The sequence below is a fragment of the Gambusia affinis genome, linkage group LG16, assembly GCF_019740435.1.
Source record: "Gambusia affinis linkage group LG16, SWU_Gaff_1.0, whole genome shotgun sequence".
Lineage (NCBI taxonomy): Eukaryota > Metazoa > Chordata > Actinopteri > Cyprinodontiformes > Poeciliidae > Gambusia > Gambusia affinis.
Genome location: NC_057883.1, coordinates 9,451,930 through 9,475,891, shown reverse-complemented (window position 1 = coordinate 9,475,891; position 23,962 = coordinate 9,451,930). Strand labels below are relative to the sequence as shown.

The 23,962-nt window shown below is 38.0% G+C and overlaps 2 protein-coding genes across 2 annotated transcripts; one reads left to right on the top strand and one right to left on the bottom strand.

The window, feature by feature from the left end:
- The first annotated feature begins 3,680 nt into the window (after window positions 1-3,680).
- Window positions 3,681-8,188, top strand: LOC122846566. The gene is made up of 5 exons (XM_044143600.1): window positions 3,681-3,710; window positions 4,386-4,997; window positions 5,757-6,087; window positions 6,171-6,346; window positions 7,743-8,188. Exons 2-5 carry the CDS (start codon window positions 4,417-4,419, stop codon window positions 7,954-7,956), a joined length of 1,302 nt encoding a protein of 433 aa, XP_043999535.1. The 5' UTR covers window positions 3,681-3,710; window positions 4,386-4,416; the 3' UTR covers window positions 7,957-8,188.
- A 2,479-nt stretch (window positions 8,189-10,667) lies between these two features.
- Window positions 10,668-20,808, bottom strand: LOC122846567 (programmed cell death protein 10). Its single transcript, XM_044143601.1, has 8 exons — window positions 20,653-20,808; window positions 17,615-17,833; window positions 16,415-16,468; window positions 15,051-15,168; window positions 12,938-13,064; window positions 12,359-12,437; window positions 12,201-12,283; window positions 10,668-11,528 (listed from the first exon to the last, which is right to left on the bottom strand). Exons 2-8 carry the CDS (start codon window positions 17,702-17,704, stop codon window positions 11,447-11,449), a joined length of 633 nt encoding a protein of 210 aa, XP_043999536.1. The 5' UTR covers window positions 17,705-17,833; window positions 20,653-20,808; the 3' UTR covers window positions 10,668-11,446.
- Window positions 20,809-23,962: the final 3,154 nt, after the last annotated feature.

Genomic DNA, 23,962 nt, shown 5'->3' with positions numbered 1-23,962 from the left:
TACGTTTTCTTCCCATCCTTACATGGCTAATTGATTTATGGAACTTAGGAGTGGAGGACAAAAAATGATTTGCAGCAAAGAAAAAAGCTTGTATTAAAGCTGCAGTAGATAACTTTTATTAAAAAAATAAGTTTACTTGCTTAAAAAAACATCTTTTGTTAAAACTGTCACTATTTGTAATATGAGACAGATAATCTTTGAAAAAAAAACAAGCTCCTCTCCTCTCTGTGATGTTACTACAGGCTTCAGAAATGCATTGCAGATGCTGCTTTAGTTTCTCTCATGTTAATATTCTGCTTCCTGTTTCTATTATATTCACACTCACTCATGATATTCACCTGCACTACCCTCAGGTGAAACACGTCTCTATGCTTCCACGTGTTTCACTGATCTGCCCTCAAAAAGCTCTTATTTGTTTCATTGTTCAGGGCAGCTTTTAAGAAGCAATAAGGTTTTCTATAATGTTTGAATTCTAGTGTGTGAATATGATCCTTTGTCTGTGAAATGTTTACCTTGTGTGATTCTCTGTTTTCCCACCTTGATTCATATCTAGTTCTTTGTTCTTTGTTCCATTATTGTTGAGTTTTGTAAATATTGTTTATTAAATCTCTCAATGTTACCTGGCATTATACACTTTGCATTCACATATGTCTTGGGAGTAACATTTATAACTGGAATGGTTCATTACTTTATGAATTTACTAACATTTTGTATAAACAATAAATTTTTTAATTGCTATGTATATTAGATCTGTCACCTGTCATACATGTGAATGATTTCTACTTTGTATGTTTTAATGATGAACCCCAGGAAGAGTAGTTGGGTGTAAAGTTATAGGGAATCCTAAACAATAAATGTAGCTTTTTCTGCTCAGCAATATCAATGACATATGTGCTTTATTGTGGATTACAATTTGTTACTTAATTTCTGTCCTCATTTTCCGCATCATGGAAATCATAAGGCCCTAAATGTGTGCAGCGCTTGTTGGCTCCAGTTTACATGGAGGCTAGACGTGTCATAACGCTACTATCTCAATATCTCAACCTCTTCCAGGTAATTCTTTACAAGTAACATCTTGTTTGAATTCACTGCTCAAGCTTATAGACCGTCATGCTTGGCATCTAGTTCTTTACTCCGTTCTTTGAAAGCTTGGGGAAAAAAAACTGAGCGAAAACAATGTAAACTTGGAAACTAGTAGAAGAAGTAAGTGAAGAAAAAGTGGTCAGTTTGTCTATAAGCAAATAAGCGTAAGCCTATAGCAGCATAACAACGGAGGTATGATGGAGGCGGTGTGAGGGAGGCCGTCTCTCCAGCCTGTATTTACCTGCCCACGCCCGTCACAGTCTGCCTTCCTCTACTCCCCCATTTGACTGGGTAAACGTCACTGTTGCATGCAGTGGTGGCTGCATGGAGGATTTCTCCCCCATTCCAGCTGGTTTCACTCTGCCTCTTGATTAGCAGAGTAGTAGAATAAGAACTACGTCTTCTAATAGTAGTTCTAGAAAGTCCCAGAGTGACTTTCACTCTGGGAAACTGACTTTCAGGGCCTCTTGGCCAATTGGGCAGCAGGTGTGCTGCAGCTTTGTGGTGCTGTGATGGAGGATTTATTGGCTAGAAAACCTGGTTTGTTGTTATTTTCCCCTTTCTTTTCTTTTAAGTTCACATTTTTGCCTTTGCTACTTCTTCAGATCCCATTTAAAGAATAAACCTCCTGGTTTTGTCTCTTCTTGTTTCCCAGGTTTATTTATTGTTACAGCCCCCCTCCAAGACCTCTAGACTGCCTTGGGGATGTAAAAGTCACTGTTTTAAGCATCGTCTTAAAAGTAGACAAGGAACAGGGAACTTTTTTTATCATTATACTGATAATGATAAATGTATTTACAACATTTTGTGGTTGTACTGACACCAGGGATCTCATTTGATGTGACTGTACTGATTATTTTTATCAACATTTCAACTTTTGTGTCATGATGGCCAAACCACTGTGCTTCATAATTTGCATTTTGGTCACATGTCTATTAGCAGAAAATGGAGTCCAAGTCATTCAAACCATCCATCCATCTTCTTCCGCTTATCCGGGGTCGGGTCGCGGGGGTAGCAGCTTCAGAAGGGAGGCCCAGACTTCCCTCTCTGCAGCCACTTCCACCAGCTCCTCCGGAGGAATCCCAAGGCGTTCCCAGGCCATCCGAGAGACATAGTCCCTCCAGCGTGCCCTGGGTCTTCCCCTGGGCCTCCTCCTCAAACCATTCCACATATGTTATTTGCAAGGAGTTTGAATATTTGAAATATTTCGATTTACCAGATACTGCAGTCTTATGTGATAAAGTTGCACCTAGAAATGTTGTTCAACTTTGTGCTTCTATAGTTAAGTTTTCCTCTTGCTCTCTGTGAAGGCGGATGCTATTTTCCTCTGCTCTCTCCCTGCCCTTTCCTGCTCTGCTTGCTCTGTTTCTGTGCTGTATTTTTCTCTATTTTTGGAACCTTTCTTTGCACATCCTCCAAATCTGCTCAACTGGTCTCTCGATGCAATTGATCAAATTTTCTCCATGAGAAGGCTGGGCACAGGCGAGCCCTCCTGTCCTGCGGGGACACACCCGACGTGGTACACCCTACATTTATTCATAGCAGGATTTCTGCTGTCTGGAGCTTGTGGATAACTGGTTTATCGACCAATTTGGCCGAACTAGCGAACACTCGGACTGTTTGTGTGGACAGAGATGCGAGTCTTGCTGAGACTCAGCCCAGCTGAGGATTCAAAACTCACTAGAGGGACGAAATTAATCGAGGAGAAGTTGCTAGTTTTGGTTCAGTGCCAAACTAGTTTGGATAATTGGGAATTGAGATGTATTGGAAAAACTTTAGGGAAGATTGAAATTTATAATCTACCAGACCTAAACTTAGAATCTAGAAAACACCACCTTAGCAACTACATTTTAGACTGCTGTTCTTCTGAACCAGAAAAGGAATTAGACCAGAAGAAACTTACTTATACCTATCTACCAGCCCTGAAAAGTAGTTTCTAGTTTATATATTTTGGATCAACATTATTAGATTCTTTTTAGACTCCTGTTCTTCCAACCCAGAAGAGGAATTAGATCAGAAGATATTTAACTATCAACCCTGAACAGGAGAACCTATTTGCATACTTTAGCTCAACATTGGATTGTTTTTCATTTGCTCTTTCCTTTGGTTTGTAATCTTGTTTGTATTTCCTTTTAATTCATATAAAGCGCTTTGTATGGACCTTACCAGAGGGACCGCTTTTCATTGGCTGATGTCCATTCTACGTGGTCACGTGCACAAACACGCTATTGTTGGCTAAGTACAGCATAATAGCAGTACTGATACAACTTCTACACCTTGAAGCCTGTCTGCTACACAGTATTACATTAGCTAAACAAATAAATATGCAATGTGTACTGTATCTGACACACACTAAAGATTTTATTTTAGCAGAAAAGGCTTTGGACTAAACTGTTTCGCGTGTTAGCCACTCTAGCACCCAGTACAGCTAGTAAATCAACCATCGCTGTGTTCAGGGAAGCGCTGATTAATAATCCAGAAATAAATATCAAGCCTGGAAACTTAATATCGTAACGGGACTGAATGTTGTGTTTTTAACGTAATCTTGGCTCGTCTTGCGGAGCGCAGGCGGTTGCCACGGTAACAGGTGTGCTTAAACTACAAAGACAGAGAGAGGGAGTAAAAAGGTACGAGTGGTTTTGAGTTGATCACCTGTTCGGGTTATTTTACCTTTATTTACAGCCGCCGTATTTTCTAAACGTTGGACTAATTACCTCATTCACTTGTGAGTATATATCATTCACAACAAACATCAAATAGAACAAATATATTTAGTAAAATTTTAACAAACAAATGGCTTCTACCGTGATAATTCTGTGAAATTAAATTAATAATATCCCAGCTTCAGAAGATTAGCCTTTACCTTTACAGAGCTCTTTGGTTTCTCCTATCAGTCTGTAACTTCTCATATTGAGGTCCTCAAACCAAATTTCAGATCTACCATAACTGACTGACACCTGCTGGGCTCAGGTTTGCAACCAGATTGTGACTGAGAAACCAGTAACCTCCTCCCAGTTGATGACATGAACTTGTTAGTTCCTCTGTCCATTGTAGTAGCTGATATATTGTGAAAATCCGGTAGAAATGATGCACTAATAGAGTCATGTTTACATAGAAACAATGCGCCACAAGGCTTTGCTTGTGAGACTTGCGGTCACGTGGGTCGGTTGTGGGCGGAGCTTGGTAAGGTCCACTGCCTTGTTGCTGAAAATGTGCTGTATAGATAAAATTACCTTTACGGCCTGATTTATGTAACAGATTCAGAATGGCCCTGATGTTTTTTCTCTGCCCTTTGATTCCAGGGTCTGCCTGAGGCCAGAAACCCATTTCACCATGTCAAACTCCACCAGAATTAAGTTCCTTGTCCTCCTCTTCATCACCATATCCATAATCACGCTCTTTGTTAGCAATAGATCAATTGGCTTCAAACCCAAACTTGTTGTTTCACAAGTTTGTGAGGGATCAGTCTCCAAACAGAGTATAACTCCCCTGAAAAACACCAAGCACTTTTTAGTCTCAGCCTACATGGATCAGAGAGTACAGGGCTTTGACCTTCGCCTCATCGGGATGTTTCGGAGAGACTCCATCCAGGAACTCCACTGCTTTTTCTGCTGTGCCGGCTACACAAGTGAAACCACTCCAGCGAAAATTTTACAACACTCGGACAACTTCGGGTTTCCATTCGTCACCACAGATGTCTTGTGCCAGATTCCTAAAACCTGCAAAGCTGCACATGTCACTCTTCTGACTCAAACGAGGCCTGAGAATGGAACCGAATACGTCTGGCTTCACATAGGGAACAAGAAGACAGATGGAGGAGAGGAGAAAAGGATGGATTTCACTGTGTGCGTCTCCAATTTGTTTGGGGGCTACAACAACGTGCTGCAGTTTGCACAGACACTAGAGATGTACAAGTCAGTAATCCTAAACTTTACTAGTGGGAAACATCAGTTTTATGATTTATAATGGGAAATTGAGGTTCACAGTTGTGAACTCAAATCTATCTATCAATATTCTGATTGATTTAGAAAAGCACAAGATTAGTAATCAAATCTTGACATGTACAATGCTTCTCTTTCTACCCACAGATCAATCTCACCTAAAATAATTCTGGATTAAAACTTCTAGTTAATATCTAAAAAAAATTCATAATGCCAGGAAATTTCTACTAGATCTCCACGAACCATTTAGATGTTGAATAGATTTATTTTCAACTCTGTTGTGCTGCAATAGGAGATAATTACCTAAGGAAAATATTAATAAAAATTGTAATTTAGATAAAATTATCATGTTGGAGCACCACCAGAAAGTAGTAATAATATCCAAATAGTCCTGACTCAGTTAGCGTCTGTAAATAACTGCTTGATGAGGCTTAGGTATTAAAAGAATAGATGAGTATTTTAATACAAGAGTATTAAAAACAAAAATGTAATTTTACAGTTGAAGACTTCAATCGACAAACTCGCTAATCTACTAAAACTCAACTAACTACTGAGGAAGATAAAACGTCAATTAAAATAAAACTACAAAAAGTAGCAGCTTAGCAGACTGCAGGAAAGAAGCACCTATTGACTGCAAAGTTGCAAAAACATTTAGCACTTCAGGCTGCTTTACCTGCAGTGTCAAAATATTTAGAAGGTGATTTTATTTTGTCTTTTTTTTTTTTGTCCAAGGTTGCTCGGCGTGAACAGAGTGGTGATCTACAACACCAGCTGTGGCCCGGACCTTGACCGTCTTCTGCAGGGTTACAGCCAGGAGGGCTTTGTGGAAATAGTTTCCTGGCCGATCGACAAATACATGAATCCATCGCGAGGCTGGCTCTTTTCGGAAAGTGGTGGTGATATTCACTACTTTGGCCAGCTCACCACACTCAACGAGTGCATCTACAGATCCATGGAGCGTTCCCGCTATGTCCTGCTAAACGATATAGATGAGATCATCATGCCATATCAACATGACAACCTGAAGTCTCTGATGGACGAGCTGCAGAAGCAGCATCCAGAAGTAGGTTGTTTATCAGTGCATTAGGCTTGTATTTTCAAATATGTTTCCCATCCTTTTATTAAAGCATATTCTAATTTTTTTAGGTGGGAGTGTTCCTCATTGAGAACCACATCTTTCCCAAGCATCACTTTGAACCAAGTGGGAGGTTTCACCTTCCTAGGTGGAGCAAGGTGCCTGGAATTAATATTCTGGAACATATTTACCGAGAAGACCCTGCGCGAAACATTTACCATCCTCACAAGATGATTGTTCAGCCAAGGTAGGCTGAGAAATGCATTCAGCCTTAATATATATTGAAGTTAAAACGGTAAAGTCCAAATTTAAATATATGGGTTTTTAAAAATTACAGTAAAACAGATGCTCAAACTCTTCGGACCACAACAGGATGTTGTTCAATGGTTCTCAAATGTTTTTGTAAGCTGTACCACCTCAGTAAATACAATGTTGTTTTTTCTTGTTTTCATTTTTAAAATAGTACAACAGGTTTTTATGTTTTAGAAGAGACTCAAGGACTGAACCCTGATCATCATTTTTTTTACTTTATTCTGCCAATTGTATAGCACTATTCTGGTCGTATTGCGTATTTTCTGCATTATAAGGCTTATAGATAGACGCTACAGTAGAGGCTGGGGTTACGTTATGCATCGAATGTCAACAAAACAGTCAGATAGGTCAGTCAAACTTTATTAATAGATTACCAACCAGCGTTCTGACAACCGTTCACTCCCAAAATGAATAAACAGCTGTTTTATTATTTTCCCCGAGGTAAAGTCAGTGACGTGGTAACATGTAGTGCAACATTTATATCACAAAGTGGAGGGGAACTTTCCCTCGATTCAATAGACACGTAAAAACAGTGATACTGTTACAGTAAATCAAACGTTAGTGCAATCACAATATAGTAACGCTTTATATAGTGCAAAGCAATAACAATATATCAATAACTCAACGTTGTTCAAACGTTAATGTCCATGTTCACAATATGACCAACCTTGTTCAGCTGTAAACACACAAAATAAACATGTAAAGCTCACTTTATTAATTTATTCCTCGTCCACGAATCCCTCGAATTCTTCTTCTTCAGTGTCCGAATTAAACAGTTGGGCGAATACGGCGTCCAACATGCCGGTTCCGTCTCGTTAAAGTCGTCATTAATCCAGTCAGTGTCCCTGCTGTTATCTAGCAGTTCAGTGACAATTCCTGCCTTTCTGAAAGCTCGGACGCAGTTCGCAGTCTAGCTTTGAATGCCCTGTGACACCAATATCTAGCGGCTGGAGTTCTTCTTCTACGGGGTTAAATGAAGTCGGCGGCTGCTTACCGTAGTTGCGAGACCTGTTGTGGCTCAATATTGGTTCATATATAAGGCGCACCGGGTTATAAGGCGCACTGTCGGCTTTTGAGAAAATTTAAGGTTTTTAGGTGCGCATTATAGTGCGGAACATACGGTACTTTGTTCTCATAGGCTACTTCTTCTACTGGCTTGGCCTTAATTTGATCTCTGCTGTCACCTAGTGACAGGAGGCTTGCTTAGCAGTCAAAATATGAATAAAGACAATAACAAAGTCTGGTTTGTCATGCCTCATGAGAAGTACTGATTTAAAGTGTGTTTTACAGTGCTGTATACATGACCAACATCTCACTCTTCTGTTGTGTAGGATGGTGGAGCAGACATCTGTGCATGAAGTGCTTCGATTTTTTGGGCAGAAGTACAAAGTCCCACTAGAGGTTTGTCGAATCATTCACGTCCGTGTTGCCCTGCGGAACTCACTAAAACTCGAGGAGCTCAATGTGGACAACCGGCTGTGGGATTTTCAGGAAAAATTGATTCCCAACGTGGACAAAGTGTTGAAAAATCTGGGGTTCATATAATAGAAGTTGAAGGATGGAGTCGGAAAGAAAGATCAGCCAACAAGGATCCTGTTTCGCAGCTTATAGCCGACAGTGAATGTATGCCCTCAGAGGGAGCTTGTTTAGTGCTTTTTTTATACTCAGCCCCCAATTTATACCCAGCAAACACACGAGTCAGTTTTGCAAAGTAATAATGTGTATATGAACGGTTTTGCACAGGTAGTTAAACTATTCATGTACATGTAACACAGGAGTAAACTCGTGCTCTTTATTTCAGCAGGTAAGTCCTATTTGTAGAAGGGATTCATAACAGCTAAAGCTGATCCTTTCCTTGATATTTTTTTTTCATCTTCATAAATGACTCTGGGATTTTTAAGTTGTTTTATCAACTGGAATTAAGTTTGCATGTAAAGGTATCTTATCAATGCTAGATGGACAAGTAACAGCATTTAATTCCTAGAAACTTGAAAATCTTGTCAATGAACACAGGGTTCTTTATACCTTTCCTGCCTCAGGGAACCATTTTATGGCAACTCTACCAAACCTTTTAACCGTCCCATTATGATTGTTTCTGAGGTACAGCAATAATGTTGGTGGGTCCATTTGACCCAGGGAGTGTTTAATCATGCAGTAGAGCCAGAAACCAAACAAATCCTCCAAAACATTTTTATATCTGATTATTTACTCCAATACTAACAATTTCAGTCACTATTTGTGCAATGATTTTTTTTTTTTTATTTCTCACAAATAAAGGATTGATGACGACAACTTACTGATTTGGACATAAAAAGTGAAATTTCCTTTGTTTTCATGTCCACTGGAAAAAACCTAGAAACAAAAACTAAACTTTTGTAATTTTTTTTTAATATATATTACTTTTTGGGGGTTTTTTCCAAGAGTGATCTTTATAATTGAACTTGAGATATGTATGTGTGAACACCTGCTTTCTCGCAGTTTCCTACTGAAGTAAAGAGAATATTGACAGAGTGCGTGTGTGTGTGTGTGGTGAAATATGGTTCATAGCTTCAAGGAAACAGAATTGGACTTTTTTTTTTTTTTTTTTTAAATCTTTGTTACTCTTTAACTTGACTGCAGGGTCAAATTGACCTGAACAGTATCTATGTAAAAAGTAGACACAGGGAGGGGGTTGCAAATGTGTAAAATGAATCAATTTTCTATGTAGAGTGCACCTATTATAAGACAAATAGAAAACGTTTCATTCAAAAAAAAAATAGTGCCAACAATTAAAAAAAAATTAAAAAAATTACAGGTCAAAACGGGTCAATTTGACCCACAACATAGTTGTGTCATTAACAAGACAGTTAATGCTGCCATTTACTTTTGAACATAGGATGACTGTTTGTCTCTTTCTTTGCATGTGGTTTCTGAGATTGTGTGTCAGGAAAGAAATATCGCCACAGCGCATGTCTGAATATGAGCAAGTACAAAACGTATGTGGTAACTGCACCGACTGTGTGTACTTCATTCTTTTTTGCCAGGAGTTGGGGGTGGAGGGTGTTATGCGTCATGTACTTTTAACAAATGTGCAAATAAAAAAAACACCAACTTTTCATAAGTTACATACTGCTTCTTTAATATTTGCTACAACTGCAAAGTTTAGAGTAGTTTTTTTTTCATCCATTTTGGCATCAGCTTACTATGGCAGATTAAAAATTGTGTATCAATGTCAAGTGACCTTAAGTTTTGATGGGATTTGTTGCTCTTAATTTTGTGCATTTTCTAACTACATGTGGACAACGACGTTGTCATCCTGGGTTATTTGTTCTGTATAGCAGAACAAATAAAGGATCTACATTCTAGATCATTAACTTCCTGAAGTTTCCAGGAAGTTCTGAAAACTGTAATGTTTTTGACAAGTCACACCACTAGGAGGAAATCCAAAGGCATGCCATAAAGATATATATTTGCATCCTCATCTGATTTTTGCTCAGTCCTAATACTGTTTTACATTTATATGTAATTTGAATATCCATCCATCTTCCACCTATCTGGGGAAGAAGGTTCCAAATTGATCAAACTGATCCAAACTGATTTCCTGCTGGCGTCTCTATTGTATTCACAGAAACATTTTCAGCTCCCCAGCCTTTCAGATTAATATAAACTAATGTGAAATGTCCAAGCAGAGTTTACCCCAGTGTATTATAAGCCTGGTGGGGCGCCAGGCTTTACTTGGGCCCCCACCAGGCTAAGCAAAGTATTTTTTTCTTGTTTTTTTTGTGTGCATTTTTTAAGACTTAATAGTTGGTGTTCAGGTATTAATCTCCCAATTTTTCAATAACACATAATTGTCGAGTAACATTTTCAATTGTGACAATTGACACAATTGTCAAGTTAAACCTTTTTTTTTTTTAAGGCAAAAACTCAACGGGCCGCTGGATGAACAACCACCGGGACTACCCTTGAATCTTACTCACAGTTTTTATTTATCCCAAAAGAAAAAACAAAATGCTAGAGCCGACAAAACCTTAATCCCTGGAGGCATTTCCCGCGGGCTCATAAGAGACTATTTGGAGGAAATGAGGGAAATGCTTGGTCCAAAATGCCTAGCAGAAATGTCTGCAACTTTGTCAAAACTCCTGCGAGCTAGATATCAGATTTAAGAAACTTTCCGCCGACATGTCCGCATCTGTGAAACATCAAAAGCAGAACAGTGAGTAGAAATTACGACAAAGACCGACACCTTTGACTTCAGAGCAGAGAACAAAGAGACATCATTTGGAAACTATTTATTTGAACATTTGCAACCAGACATTAGTTAAATACAGAAGTTTAATTTCTCTCTCTACATCCCCTTAAACAGCAGGGACCAGTTCCACTTCATTACACTCTGAGAGGAGGGAATGTTACAGGACTTCGTAAGGCGCACACAGTGCTGGAAGTAATTTGGCTTTCTGTCTTCTGATAGCGAGAAACAAAATCTGAGTCTGCCTCTCAAAATGTCCAACACTGCTCCCTCTCCTCGTGACTGTTTCCACCCGCAGCAGGGCGACTAAATTTTGTCAACCCTGCGCAAACACACCGTGGCAAAATGACACCAAGAGGAGGCGAGAAGAGAAAACCAGTAAAGAAGGCTGAGACGCACCCCTAACTGAATGTGCTCTCAGATGTGTGACTGAAAAGCTAAAAGTAAAATGATCAACATGAATATATTAGAAAAATGGCAATTAGTCTTTCATAAACGCCTGGCCTCACCACCTCCCAAACAAGAACAGGGTTATAAATTAAAACTGTCCAAATAAAATCAATTTAACCAAAGACTTTGGGCCCATTCAGTTCCACTTCAAGACTGGAAAATCCTCATTGAGAAAACAAATGGCACTTTTCAGTCTTTTGAACTGGAATCTAGAATCTCGACTCCAATGAAATCGACCCCGACCCTTAAAATCAACTCTAATTTACATATATGGGCGAGGCGCTCTTCCAGCTTCCGCCGCGTTAGCAGTGTCTCCCCACGGGACGGGGGAGGTGGGGACTCGGTGCTCTCGGCGGGCTAGGCCACGGTCTTGAAGGTCTGCAGTATGAGGTTGGTTTGGTGGATGAGCCGGTTTGCACTGATGAAGACGTTTATTGCCCTGGAAGCAGAAAACCGTTGTTTATTCATTTTGACGGCGGGGCCAAACGCAACAGCTTTAAACTCCAGAGGCACAAGCAAATAAAAACTTCCAAGATTAAAGTTGTGAGTGTAAATATTTTATCTTTTGAATCAGAGCAGTTTTTATCCGTACACTGCCAAATTGCATCATTCCTTCCAGTTTTTCCACAGAAATTCACCCAAAAATCACCAAGTCCCTCCATTTTTTTTTTTTTTTTTTTGCTCTAAGGCAGTGGTCCCCAACCACCGGGCCGCAGACCGATTGGTACCGAGCTGCACAAGAAATAATTAAATATGTTCATTATATGTATTGAGTCTGGAGGAGCTTCTATTTTGAAAACCCTAAACCGGATGCTGTCGGTTACGTCTTGCGTGCCAACATGCAGCAGAATGAGTAAGAAACAACGTCATCGGTCTCGATCCTCACAAGACGTATGTAAATATTTGAGCCTTAGTGAATAATTCTGAACACGTTTGAGTCTTGTTTATCCTTTTAAAATGAACCAACATCATATTTGCTCAAAAAAAAAGGGAGAGAAGTTGAAATGTGTCATTAAACCCTGAACCTTAAGAGATCTTCGTGTTTCATGTAAACGTCTGACCGTCTTTCGTATGTTTGCTGAGCCGAAGCAGCATGTTGTGCGGGACTCACTTTCCGTCTTTGAAGTATGTTTTGAGGGTGTCGCTGAAACTTTTTGAGTACTTCACAAACTCCTTTTTCTGGTGCTCCAGAGCCTTGGAGGGCAGAGAAACACGATGAGACAGAGGGACGACTCAACAAACGAGTTCAGAACCAGAGGTGCTACTCACTCTGCGATTCTGGTACTGATATTTCTTAATGACGTTGTTGACTGTGTCCAGAAGCTCTTTTATGGCGCTGGCTATGTCTCTGTGGACAAAAGGAGTCAGATGAAGACACGTGAGATTAAACATTGTCCGAATGTTTTACTTGTTTGTCAGCCTCCCAACTTTTCGACAGGCAGCTGCTGCTAAAACCCGGATTAGAAATAATACAGTGAGCAGCTTCTAAATGTAAATTTACACTACAAAATCCTTATTAGCTTCAGGAAATGTTGGAAAAATCCAAGACTAATGTTTGATCTACTGCTCAAACATTAGCTGAACAGGGCGGGTATTCAGCGACATTTTAACAATCCTGCTGAAGGTTTTAAAGATTAACCAGCTGCTCTGCAGCAACAGTAAGTGCTGGATGTTGCGAGAAGGCAACAACCTTAACAACTTATAGAGCCTAAAACCAGTGCCTCCAATGTAAATAAATGAATAAAACCTGGAGGTTTTCATGCCTATGTGCATTTGGAATATGGTGGCAATAATTACAACATTTTCTTCTATTGAACGGGAGTGAGAATGCCGATTGCGTGCACTCACTTGATGGTTTGTAGAAACCGTACTCTGTCGTTGATCTCGTCTGGGATTTTGCTAAGGATCTGTTTCAGAGCTCTGGCCTTCTCGTTCAGGTCCTGGAACTCCTGTCCAGGCCGGCTGATCATGAACTCTGCAGGAGGAAAGGTTCAGATATCCTTAAGGAAAACAGTCATAAGCTGCGTTTCATTACAAATGTCTGCAAAACATCGGAAACTGTTGAAAAATGTTGAAAAAAAAAAAAACCCAACTGAATTTGGTAGCTGTGGTCTTTCCATTAAATAAGAAACACAGTTGAAATCACATGCAATAAGTCATTTGAAAACATGACGCGCCATCATCCTCCAATCACTTCCTGTCTTTTCGGTCAATAAGGCTGTTGATCACATGACTCTCGATGAGAAAAATAAAAAGGGTTTCCATTGCAGTTTTGTGAAATACACTTTTTTTTTCCAAAGCTGCCTTGTTTCCATGAAGCAAATTTATTTTCATAATTCAAATTTACACAAACTTAAGATCCACCTCAGTTACAGGTAGATGCGACACGTAATCCAATGTCAGCCACATAGATCTGCAAAACGTAGAAATTCTGGTTTTATTCTGGCTGCGTGATCTCAAAATAAAAATATAATGTTTACTTTGAGAAAATGTATTCGTGAGCTAAAAATCATAAAGTTTTTCTTCTACACAAAATCAACAGTGGCCCGATTATTTCACCTCTACGGTCAGTACTCCACACCTCCACCCTTTTGCCACTGAGACAACTTTATCTTATAGAGTGGCATTTGATAACATTGGGGTTTGTATACACACACACACACACACTCACAGAAGGACCTTTGACCCTTCCTCTTTCTACAATCTCTCTCAGAGAGATCCAGAATCCTCTTACATTTTCTATAATAGGAACTGGGATGTCCACAGAACAAGAGGATGTCAAGTCCAATAAAGACTTCCCATCATAACTTGGCTCAACATTGGTGCTAATTTTGATTCTACGTGAGTTTATGATCAAATGCATTCCAGCAAAGCTCTCCAGGCTCCTTTCCTTGTTCAACAAAAGACAGGAAGTGTTTTCTCTTCGTGTTGTTTGCCGAAAAGTGCAAACAATGGCTTCCGACGGCACAATAAACAAGCCGACCTCAAGCATTTCAGACCAATGTTAAATAAAAAAAAGCTCCTCATCAACAGAGAGAATTTAACTCTGGAAATTAAAATAGCTTTTCACTGTTACTTGATGATATTAGCTGTAATATTAGTTGTATATCAGCCCATGCAAACTGTAACAAAACATAAACTACTCAGAGCATTATTTGAAGACAAAGGCTATCAAGGCAGTTTTACACACAAAACACACCACATAACTCTGGAGGCTAATGCATGTTTTAAGTCTGACTGACTGAAACAAGTTTTCGTAGTGATTTCATATGTCGAGTATTTTGGCTAACAATTTCCCCAGATATTTTTGAGTGAGGATGTGTCTCTGTTCATTTTTAAATTGTAGTAATTCTAAATACCTCACCATTCTTTTTCGTCTTTTGGTTTGTTTTTGTTGGGTTTTTTTTTTTGCTTTTTTAGGTCGAGGCACACCAACTATTCTCTAAAGCAGGAAATCCTCCGCCTGAATCACTGGGGTTGAACATCCCAAACTACTCTTATCGGATCAAAACACACAGTTCCACCTAATGTCCCAATGGAGCTCAGCAAAGTCCATATCTTTATGTGGCAGAACAGGAAATGCTTTCTTTCTGACATCACTCCAAAACACACAGTGGCCCAATTAGACTCTAATGGTCGTTTTTGAAACAGTTTGATCTCAAGAGGCCATTTTATGCTGCAGTTCACCAACAGAGAGCTTCCCATCATCATCCAGCTCACTGTGTGCAAAATACGACAACCATGCGTCCGAAAGTGATGGATTATATAAAGAAAAGTTCAGATCTATATTTATTAATACTACAATTGCATTTGTTTTAAAGGAATTGCTAAAGAATAATCTTGACAGAGAAAAGTTGTATATTTTTTTGGGGGTATTTTTGTTTCTTCCAGCGGTGTGAATAAACCTGAAGAGGCCGTTCAGGTCATAATCCAACAAAATCTAATTTCCTCCGTTGCTTACCTTCCACATCATCCGCAGCCATGCGAAGCAGGGATTCGGTGAAGTTAATTTGCACGTTCTTCTTCTCCAAGATCTTCATTATGATGTCCTGCGTCAGACCCGGGTTCTCTCGCTCCGCCTGGGAACAGAAGGGAAATATGCGAGTAAGACGAGGAAGGTGACAAGCACCGCTTTTAGCTGAGAAAAACAAAATAAAAATAAAAAACTGCTGTGAGCAGAACGCGCAGATGGGCTTCACTAAATAGTTCAAACTCCGCTACAATGAGCCAGTAAGCAGAGAAAGCAGGTGATTAAAAAAACAAACAAACAGTGAAGGTTGTAGTGAAAGAGCTGCAAGGAGCTCTTATCTGCATTTGGTTTATTTAAAGAAAAACTCATTCTGCATTATTGAAGGAATCAACAAGACAGGGGTTATTTTAGTGTATGGGAGTAAATGCACATTTATGCTTTGGCAAAAGGACAACAGGTTATAAAATAAAGGCATTTACTTGTGTGTGTGGTTTTTAAGCACATTATGTGTTTAAATAATGGAAATAGTGGTAATATGATTAAACTAAATGTATTGTGGAATATAAGAAAAGAAAGCTGTAATTAAAAAAGACAATTTTAACATGTTTTTAAATTATCATTAACATTTCGTACTTATAAGTCAAGTGCGTTTAAACAGTTACCATGACCTCTAGTGGTCTGTGAAGGTATTACATGCAAATGAAGCTAAAGCGGAATAAGGAGCTGATTGGTTGAAACTGATGTATTTTAAGTTGTTCATCACTCCAGTGATGGTTCAGAATGTTTTCCCTTCTTAACCAGAAAACTATTAGAGGTAATTTAGTATTCCATAAGTAGAAACCGGGTCTGAGTCGGTTTTATCCTGTCCTTAAGTTTGGGGTTTTTTCACCCATAAATCAAATTAGTAAGCTTTATCCATCCCAAAACTAGTTTAGATGTTTGTTTAGGATCATGGTTGTCGGATCATGCAAAATGAAGCCCAACCAAGTATTGAGTGCATAGAAATACACATACTTTTAAGGAAACTGATACATGTGCTTAAAACATCAGTTTTTCATTGGTGTAATGTCATATGCTAATTTTCTGAGTCATTGAATTTTGGGGTTTCTTTACCTGCAAGCCATAATCCTTCAAAATTACAAAACGTGTGAAAAGTTCCACTTTCTAACACAAATGGCAAGAAATATTAGACACTTATGCAAAAGAAATATTAGACACTTATGCAATTTTCTGATTTTGTTTTGAGATGTAACAATATATGCAATCGTTTCACGGCAACTTGGGCTATCATTCCATGTTGCTGCTGTGGCCGTGGTGTGATCCTGCCATTTCATTTTATCGGTGCGTCTGCGTACCTTTTTGAAGGCTGCTCTGAGCGTCTGAGCTGCTGACATGTTAATCCTTTCCAGCTAGAATAAGAAAACAAGAGAAAGGCACATCAGAACCAAAACAGAACTGGGAATGAGGACATAGAGGGTACTTAGCTCAACCCTTCATGCTTTCTTTTTACTTTAGGTTGTGCCCTCCTGTGGGTATCAAGGATGTGTGAAGCTGCAGTTCCCACAGACATACAATCTTTTATGTTCATGAGTTTATTGGCTTCCAAAAACACTTGCTGAGCATTGTCAGTGCATTTTCAACAGCCTTTCTTTACTGAGGCATTTAAATATCTTTTAGAATATTTCTTAAGTAAATGGACACAAAACGCATATCACATACATCAATCCGGAATACATTTTCAATCTGCATCTCATTCGCTGTAAACTTAAGATTCCCAAATGCTCCTGAATGCATCATTCACCGCCCATCTGGAAAACTCAAGAGCGTGACGACTGTTTTGACAGAGACGGAGACGGAGCGAGGTGACACCAAAACAAACAGTCTGACAATCACAAGACTTTCATACACGTAAAACAATAAGCAAAGAGGGTTAATTTTATTTACTTTGTACACTGAAAATATATTTTAAAATGCAGATCTCTCAATTTCATCCCATGGAACGTAGTCAGGGCTAAATCTATTGGAAACAAGCTGGACGATAAGATCACTTGATTATTTTGTCAGTAGGCTATTTTCAAAAATAGTTGATAGATCAACAAAAAAATAAATAAAAAATGAGCAGCCAAACTGAACTCAATCATTTTAGAAACTGGATAAGAGCCACTAAACAGACGCAGGCTTTGTTTTATTTTTAGGTCACATCACCCAGCCCTTCTGTGGATTAAACAATGCATTCAGAGAGGATCTGCTGTTGATTGTGTGTTGTAATCAAGTTATTTGAGTTATGTCCACCCACATGTGGCATCAAGTTCTTGAGAAAAGGTTGAAAATGCTGAAATGTTTTGGTTATACACATTTTTTTAAAGTATGTTGTTGGAACAAATCCAGATAACCTGGTCAAATAACAGTGATTTCTTTCATTTCTAGCTTAGATGGAAGAAAATATTTGACTAACAATATGCATAATGCAAGCATTTTTCTTTCAATAGTGATTATGAGCCGTCCTCTCTTTGCCTCTCTAGAGGAGAAAACCCTTTTGGCATCAGCTGCTTTACCTCGTTGAAAACCGGATACATCACGGCGTACAGTGTCATGGATACCATGGAGTTTGTCTCCGCTTCATTCTTCATCTCCTCCATTGTCATCCTCCAGGGAGGAGTAGCTCTTGTCAAAACAGTAAAGAGAAAAGCGCAGCTCAGACACACTCACACATACACGCACGCACTCACACTCACACACCCTGAAAACCACACAAGATCCAGAGAGACGAGAGCCTGGGAAGACAAAAAAAAACAAATGATGAAATTTAAATGTGCTAACCATCGCTGTTAAGAGAAGGGGCTGACATGGTGAGGGGATACTTATGATGATTGCTGTGATGTAGATGAAAAGGATCAAATTTAATCCATCTGATAGTTATAACTCAGCATTCAAATATATTTATTCAATCACAGGTGGCTGCTGACAACCAAACAGGAACGACATCCAGTCAGATGCTCAATCCGTTCAGTTTAATTCACTCTCACCACACTATTTCAAGAGCAAGATGCTTTACATGATGAATGGATAAATGCTCCAAATCTACTGTTTAAACTTAAGTATAATGCTTTCAAACAGAGTCAAATAACACAAGAGCACCAATGGGAAATATCTGTGGCTGTAAGGAGCCACAACCTTTGGGCAAGGTGATTTGTATATGAAATACTGAACGGTTAAACTATATCCCTACAGCACTTCTCATTCAAATAAGTGTCACACAATACATGATGTTAAAAAAAAGGAAAAAAAAAAAAAGATATAAATTACACAGATATGGAAGACAAAGAATTGAGGAATCACAATCATGCAATGAGGCAACTTAGGAAATAACTATAAAGAGCCAAAAGTGCCAAAGTGCTAAACTACGTTAGTAACCATGGAAACAAGAAGATAAAAATATGCTTGATTAAATCAAAAATAATGACAAAAGCAATCACATACATTCATAATAATAAAAAAAAACTTTAATTTGTTAAATGAATAAAATGCAAACACTATTAAAACATCTACAACTTATCAACACACTTCAACTAAATAAGCCAAACAGTAAAAATGAATGTAGGCATTTGTATTTTGCTTTTAAAAACAAACCCCTCCAAGACGCTCTTGGGAAGGTTTTTGTATAATAATAATAATAATAAGAAGAAAAAGAGACATCACTGTGAGTTTGGACTACAGAGGATATGAGGAAAACAATAATGGTGAAATATAGAGTAGTGTAACATCAGGTATCTGAACCCCAGTAAGTCATGGGCCGGTTTCTGGTATGAAGATATGCAGAGGTTTAAAAGTTACCATTAAAAAGACGAGTCTTTTTCATGAAATAAACCTAAAAATACATATAACCAAAAAAAAAAACAAAACAAAAAAAACAACCTGTAATGCACTGTCCATCAGCTATGTATTGGCTGAAAAAAGGCATTGGGGTTGTTGTGGTACAAAAACTACACAGTCGTGGTATAGGAACCAACAGAGCACACGCTCTGATTTAAATTCAGGTACTTCTGTTTTATATTTATAAATGGTAAACTACAAGCACTATCTCTGTAAGCCAACAGATAGTCCAACTAAGAAAACTATTGTGGCATGAATTATTTGCCATCTCGCAGAAGAAATAACTAATTATCTGTGCTTTTATTGTCAGGCCGATTCTGAACTATGTAAAAATTCTTAATTTGAACATAGTGCATGCAATATATTTTTGTGTCTGTAGTTCAAATGGATAAAAATTAGGCATATTTGAACAAAACGTACAAGCAAATGGAGCCAAATCACTCCCAAAGCAATCTTTTGATATCCATCAGATGTGCATCAACAGGTGAAGGATACATATATGCGACACCTTCGACTTGGAGGTTTAAGGTGAACTGCAACAATTGTTCGCAACTGGAAAATATCAGCTTGTTAAAACTCTAAAGGTTATAATATTCTCTACAATCCACTGGAAATGTATTAATATATTTTTTTGTTTAATTTTCACTTATTACCAGTTGTTCTTACAGGTTACTTTCTATATACTACTCTTATTCAGCATGGATATTGTCCATTTTCACCAATCCCATGCCAGTCAACATCTTTTGAAAGATCACATAACATATTTTTGTTTAAAATCTTTGTTCGCACTTCGTCACCACGGAGTGTATGTACTGTGAGAATACCACACTGATATGAATTAATTAAAGGAAGATTCAGTCATCACAGTCACAAATGAATTCACATTGATTACTGTGTAATATTACAAACATAACCACCCTTGTGGCACAGACACATCAATTCTACTCCCTCTCTTGTCAGTAAATACGGAGACTGGCACATCGTACCTATCCAATCTTATGTCGAGCCAGTAATGAGGAAGAGAATAACTTGTATCCCTACCGACGGGAGTGGCACACATCTAGGTTAACTCGCTGATGACCTCATTCTCAGACGTCCAAACAAAGAAAAAATATCATAAAAATCATATGATAAAAACAGGAATTGGTTTTGACGGGCTGATTTCAACATATGCAAAACAGCAAACTGACAATACTGGAAGCTAATGCTTAAGATGGCAAATAATACTAGTTTGTGAGCCTTTGTGCCCATCTCACGACGTTTATAGAGAAAACATTTAAAATATACAGTAGATAAAGGGTTCTGTTTATTTATTAACCCTAACTAAAGCGATGTCTTTGCCACTGAGGGCTACACAGAAGGCTAACTAGACACAGAAGCAGATATTGGGTAAGGCTACTTGGCTAACAGGAAAGCTAACAAAGTGGGAGATGAAATGAAAACCGAGGTTTGACATTTAATTTTACTTGACAAGTTATTCTGAGCAATTCAAATCACGACGATAAGCCATGTATCAAAACAAATTAAACGCTATTAACTCGTAATATTGACTTGAGGCCTGTAGCCGAGCAGATCGATGATAGCAGCGAAACGTAGCTTGCGTGCTAGCTTAGGTAATTTGTATATTTGTATGTGCAGTCGGGCTAAAATACATCAACGAACTGCTGAGGGATTAATGCGTATGTTCGTGTACTCGTTTCAAACTGGTACTAGTATCTACCTTTTGGCTGACTTCTTAAAATAGGTTGGTTCTCCCGTCGACTGTCTTTTAGCTCCTGTGTTTTCTTTACAACTTAAGGCGGAAGTTTTTTAGGACTGGCCCAATCGACATCTTCCGGACCAATGCTACGTGTGAGTATGCGTCATCCAATCAGCTGGCTAAATTGACCGTGACGTAAATTAAATGGTTAACATTTTTTGGCGTTGCCTCTTTCAGGTACTATAAAAATAAGACTATTGCTTATGGCAAGCAGTTTTAACATAAATTCGGTTTCGTCTGACTATTCGTAATTACATTCTAGATATCTAAAAATACATTTTGACGAGACAAAATTACATTTTGACTATCCGGAATGGTAATTTAAGATATCTGCTTTTACATTCTGACTAGTAAGAATAATAATTCAAGATATCTTGAATGATCAAAATTCCTCTCAGGATATCTCAAATTACCACACTGGTTCCCTCATTCGACGGGACACATCCGTAATTACAATTTACGATATCTTGAAAATTACAATTTTAGATATCTGAATTTAGAATTGCGTGGAAGGCCCTTTGTGCTGTCCAAACAGTTGCCTGCAGAATTTTATGTTTCCTGCACAAAATTGTCAGAAAATGCCACAACGTAGAAAGAGCTCGGCAGTCCAGGAATGTTGAAACGGCCCTCTGGTTTGAAATTTGGATCAAGTACCGACCATAATATCAACCAGCTTCGGTGCAGTTATGATTTCTTGCAGTTATTATATTGTTCACAACACAGAGAGGTGCAATCTCCCCTTTGACTCGCTAACAAACAGTAGAAATCTGTTTGGAGTGCAATTTTTTTTCTTAGTTTGTCTGTCTTCAGACAAACTTAGTTATATATATATATATATATATATATATATATATATATATATATATATATATATATATATATATATATATATATATATATATATATATATATATATATATATATATATATATATATATATATATATATATATATATATATATATATATATATATATATATATATATATATATATATATATATATATATATATATATATATATATATATATATTCTGAGCAATTCAAATCACGACAATAAGCCATGTATCAAAACAAATTATATAACGCTATTAACTTGTAATATTGACTTGAGGCCTGTAGCCGAGCAGATCGATAGTATAGTCAGCAACATAGCTTGCGTGCTAATGTGAACATTGTATATACTGTTTCCACTATTCGGGCTAAAAATACATCAACGAACTGCTGAGGGATTAATGCACCTCCTTCACATGTTGATTGCTTCCATTATTAATAACGTCCAGACGGTATTTATCTTCTTCTTCGAAGAGGTTGAATGATGAATGATTCGTCTACATCCTCTCTCACACTGATCTGGACGCGATCCTGATTATGTCAACATTAAAAAGATTGTATCTTGACAATTTTATTGTCTCTCTTATTTTGCCCCATCCATTTGATATCTGTTTGATTGTCTACCGGTGTTTGTTCTGGATTCTTCTTTTCCTCCTCCAACCTAGATTCACGTGGGGCCGACAGTCAACAGTGGGTCACGCGTTATGTTTCCAGCGATTTGATTGGCTGAGGGTCAAAGACATGTTCGTGGAAAATTTTGGACCACTAAAGTCATAAAATGAAGGCGCTAAATGCTTTTGTGTGAACTCTTCCCATCTATTCTGCCAGAGGATGTAAGTGTTGTCACAGGTATGTAAGGTAAAAAGATTTTAAATAAATAAATAAATAAATAAAAAGCATACAAAATATACTTGCACAAAATCGTTGTGAATATAATTATTATAAATACAATAGTAACCAAGACTTCCTCCCCCCATTTTTTTTACTAATACAATTGCAAAGAGCAATAGCCTTATCCCATGTTTACTGCAGTCTGCGAAGTTACATAGAAATTTTCCACTCTTAAGATTATTTTTACTCTGTGGCGTGGAAGGGGCTGGTGTTTTATCCTCTTCCTTTCAAACGACTTTGTTTATTTCCGCATAATTCTGATGAATAGGCTAAATCAGAATGATTTGTGTCTCCACATTGTAATTATTGGATGACAATATTATTTTCTTTGATAACCGGTTGGTTTTTCCTGAGACCGGCCGACTGACGGAGCGCATGCACCGGCTTCAAAGCTAAAATGGAAGATGATTGATGCCTAACATGCGTTATAAGGCAGGGGGATTGTGTTAATGCGTGTTAAATACACCTGGATATGATTTCCATATAGCCTGCGTAGTTTTCTATACCTGTACTGTGAAGTGGATCAGACAGCAGCTGCACATGTATTGCACGTGATGGTGTTTTTGTCGCTCATTGGCTGGCGACAGTCTCTTCTTGGCAGTAATTGGTCAAGAAGAGGCGTTCATTTTGTAGGATCTTTTAATACCATTATTTAAAAAAATAAAAATAAGTGTCAATAGAAATTGTCGAAGAAAACCCTGAAACAGTAAAATGGTAAGTGTTAGTTCCACATCTTGTTTATCTTTTGCATGTAGCTTAGAAGAACCGGGGTTAAAATTGGCACAATGATATAATTTTTGATAAATGTAGATATAAATGCAGTTATTTTTAATTTGCAAGAGATTTGGTTGCATTTGAAGTCAAGTTTATAATACAGCTAACAAATAATTAAAAGATGAAAAATGATTTTAAAGTGTACAACTTTATTTTTATGTAAAACATTTCTAGACTGAAATAAAAAAATTTGGCATCATTGGTGTCACTCATTTTGTTTATAGGAGGAAATGCTGCTTAGAATAATCTGGGTCAAAGTAGGAAAAACAATTAAAGCACGCACAACAGCTTAATCATTTAAACTGATAATGATTAATATGTCAGGCTGAATCGGTTATTGTCAATGTGAACCAATTTTTTGTAACATTTATGACTCAGAATTCATACATGCAAGCACTTCCAACTGCATGTAATTCTCCTGAATAAATACGTTTGCATTTGAAAGCACAAGAACAGCAACAAAATGAAAAAAACGCCATTAACACTATCATTTGGAGCTTTAACAAATGCTTTATTGGGTTATAAAGTGATCAATTCCAGCAATGAATTACTAAATTGTGCATTGTGTGATTCTACAAACAACCCTCTTTAGACATACGCCAGTGGAAGATTTTCTTCTCCATCAGAACCCTCCCTCTAGAATGGAATATTTCTGTCTTGTGGCCCGGCCCTCCTCGACTATCCTGGGCTTCAAAGCAGCGCTCCCATTGGCTGACGGTGCCACGCGCTAGCCTTTTGTCTGCAGCGACGCGCCTTACATAAAGAGATGGGGG

Coding starts and splice junctions, on each gene's coding strand:
- LOC122846566 (XM_044143600.1), top strand. CDS start 4,417: ATGTCAAACTCCACCAGAATTAAGTTCCTTGTCCTCCTCTTCATCACC. Junction 4,998..5,756: donor CAGACACTAGAGATGTACAA/GTCAGTAATCCT, acceptor TTTTTGTCCAAG/GTTGCTCGGCGTGAACAGAG. Junction 6,347..7,742: donor AAGATGATTGTTCAGCCAAG/GTAGGCTGAGAA, acceptor TCTGTTGTGTAG/GATGGTGGAGCAGACATCTG.
- LOC122846567 (XM_044143601.1), bottom strand. CDS start 17,704: ATGACAATGGAGGAGATGAAGAATGAAGCGGAGACAAACTCCATGGTA. Junction 15,169..16,414: donor TCAGAGCAGCCTTCAAAAAG/GTACGCAGACGC, acceptor TTCTGTTCCCAG/GCGGAGCGAGAGAACCCGGG. Junction 12,438..12,937: donor CGGTTTCTACAAACCATCAA/GTGAGTGCACGC, acceptor TTTTGTCCACAG/AGACATAGCCAGCGCCATAA.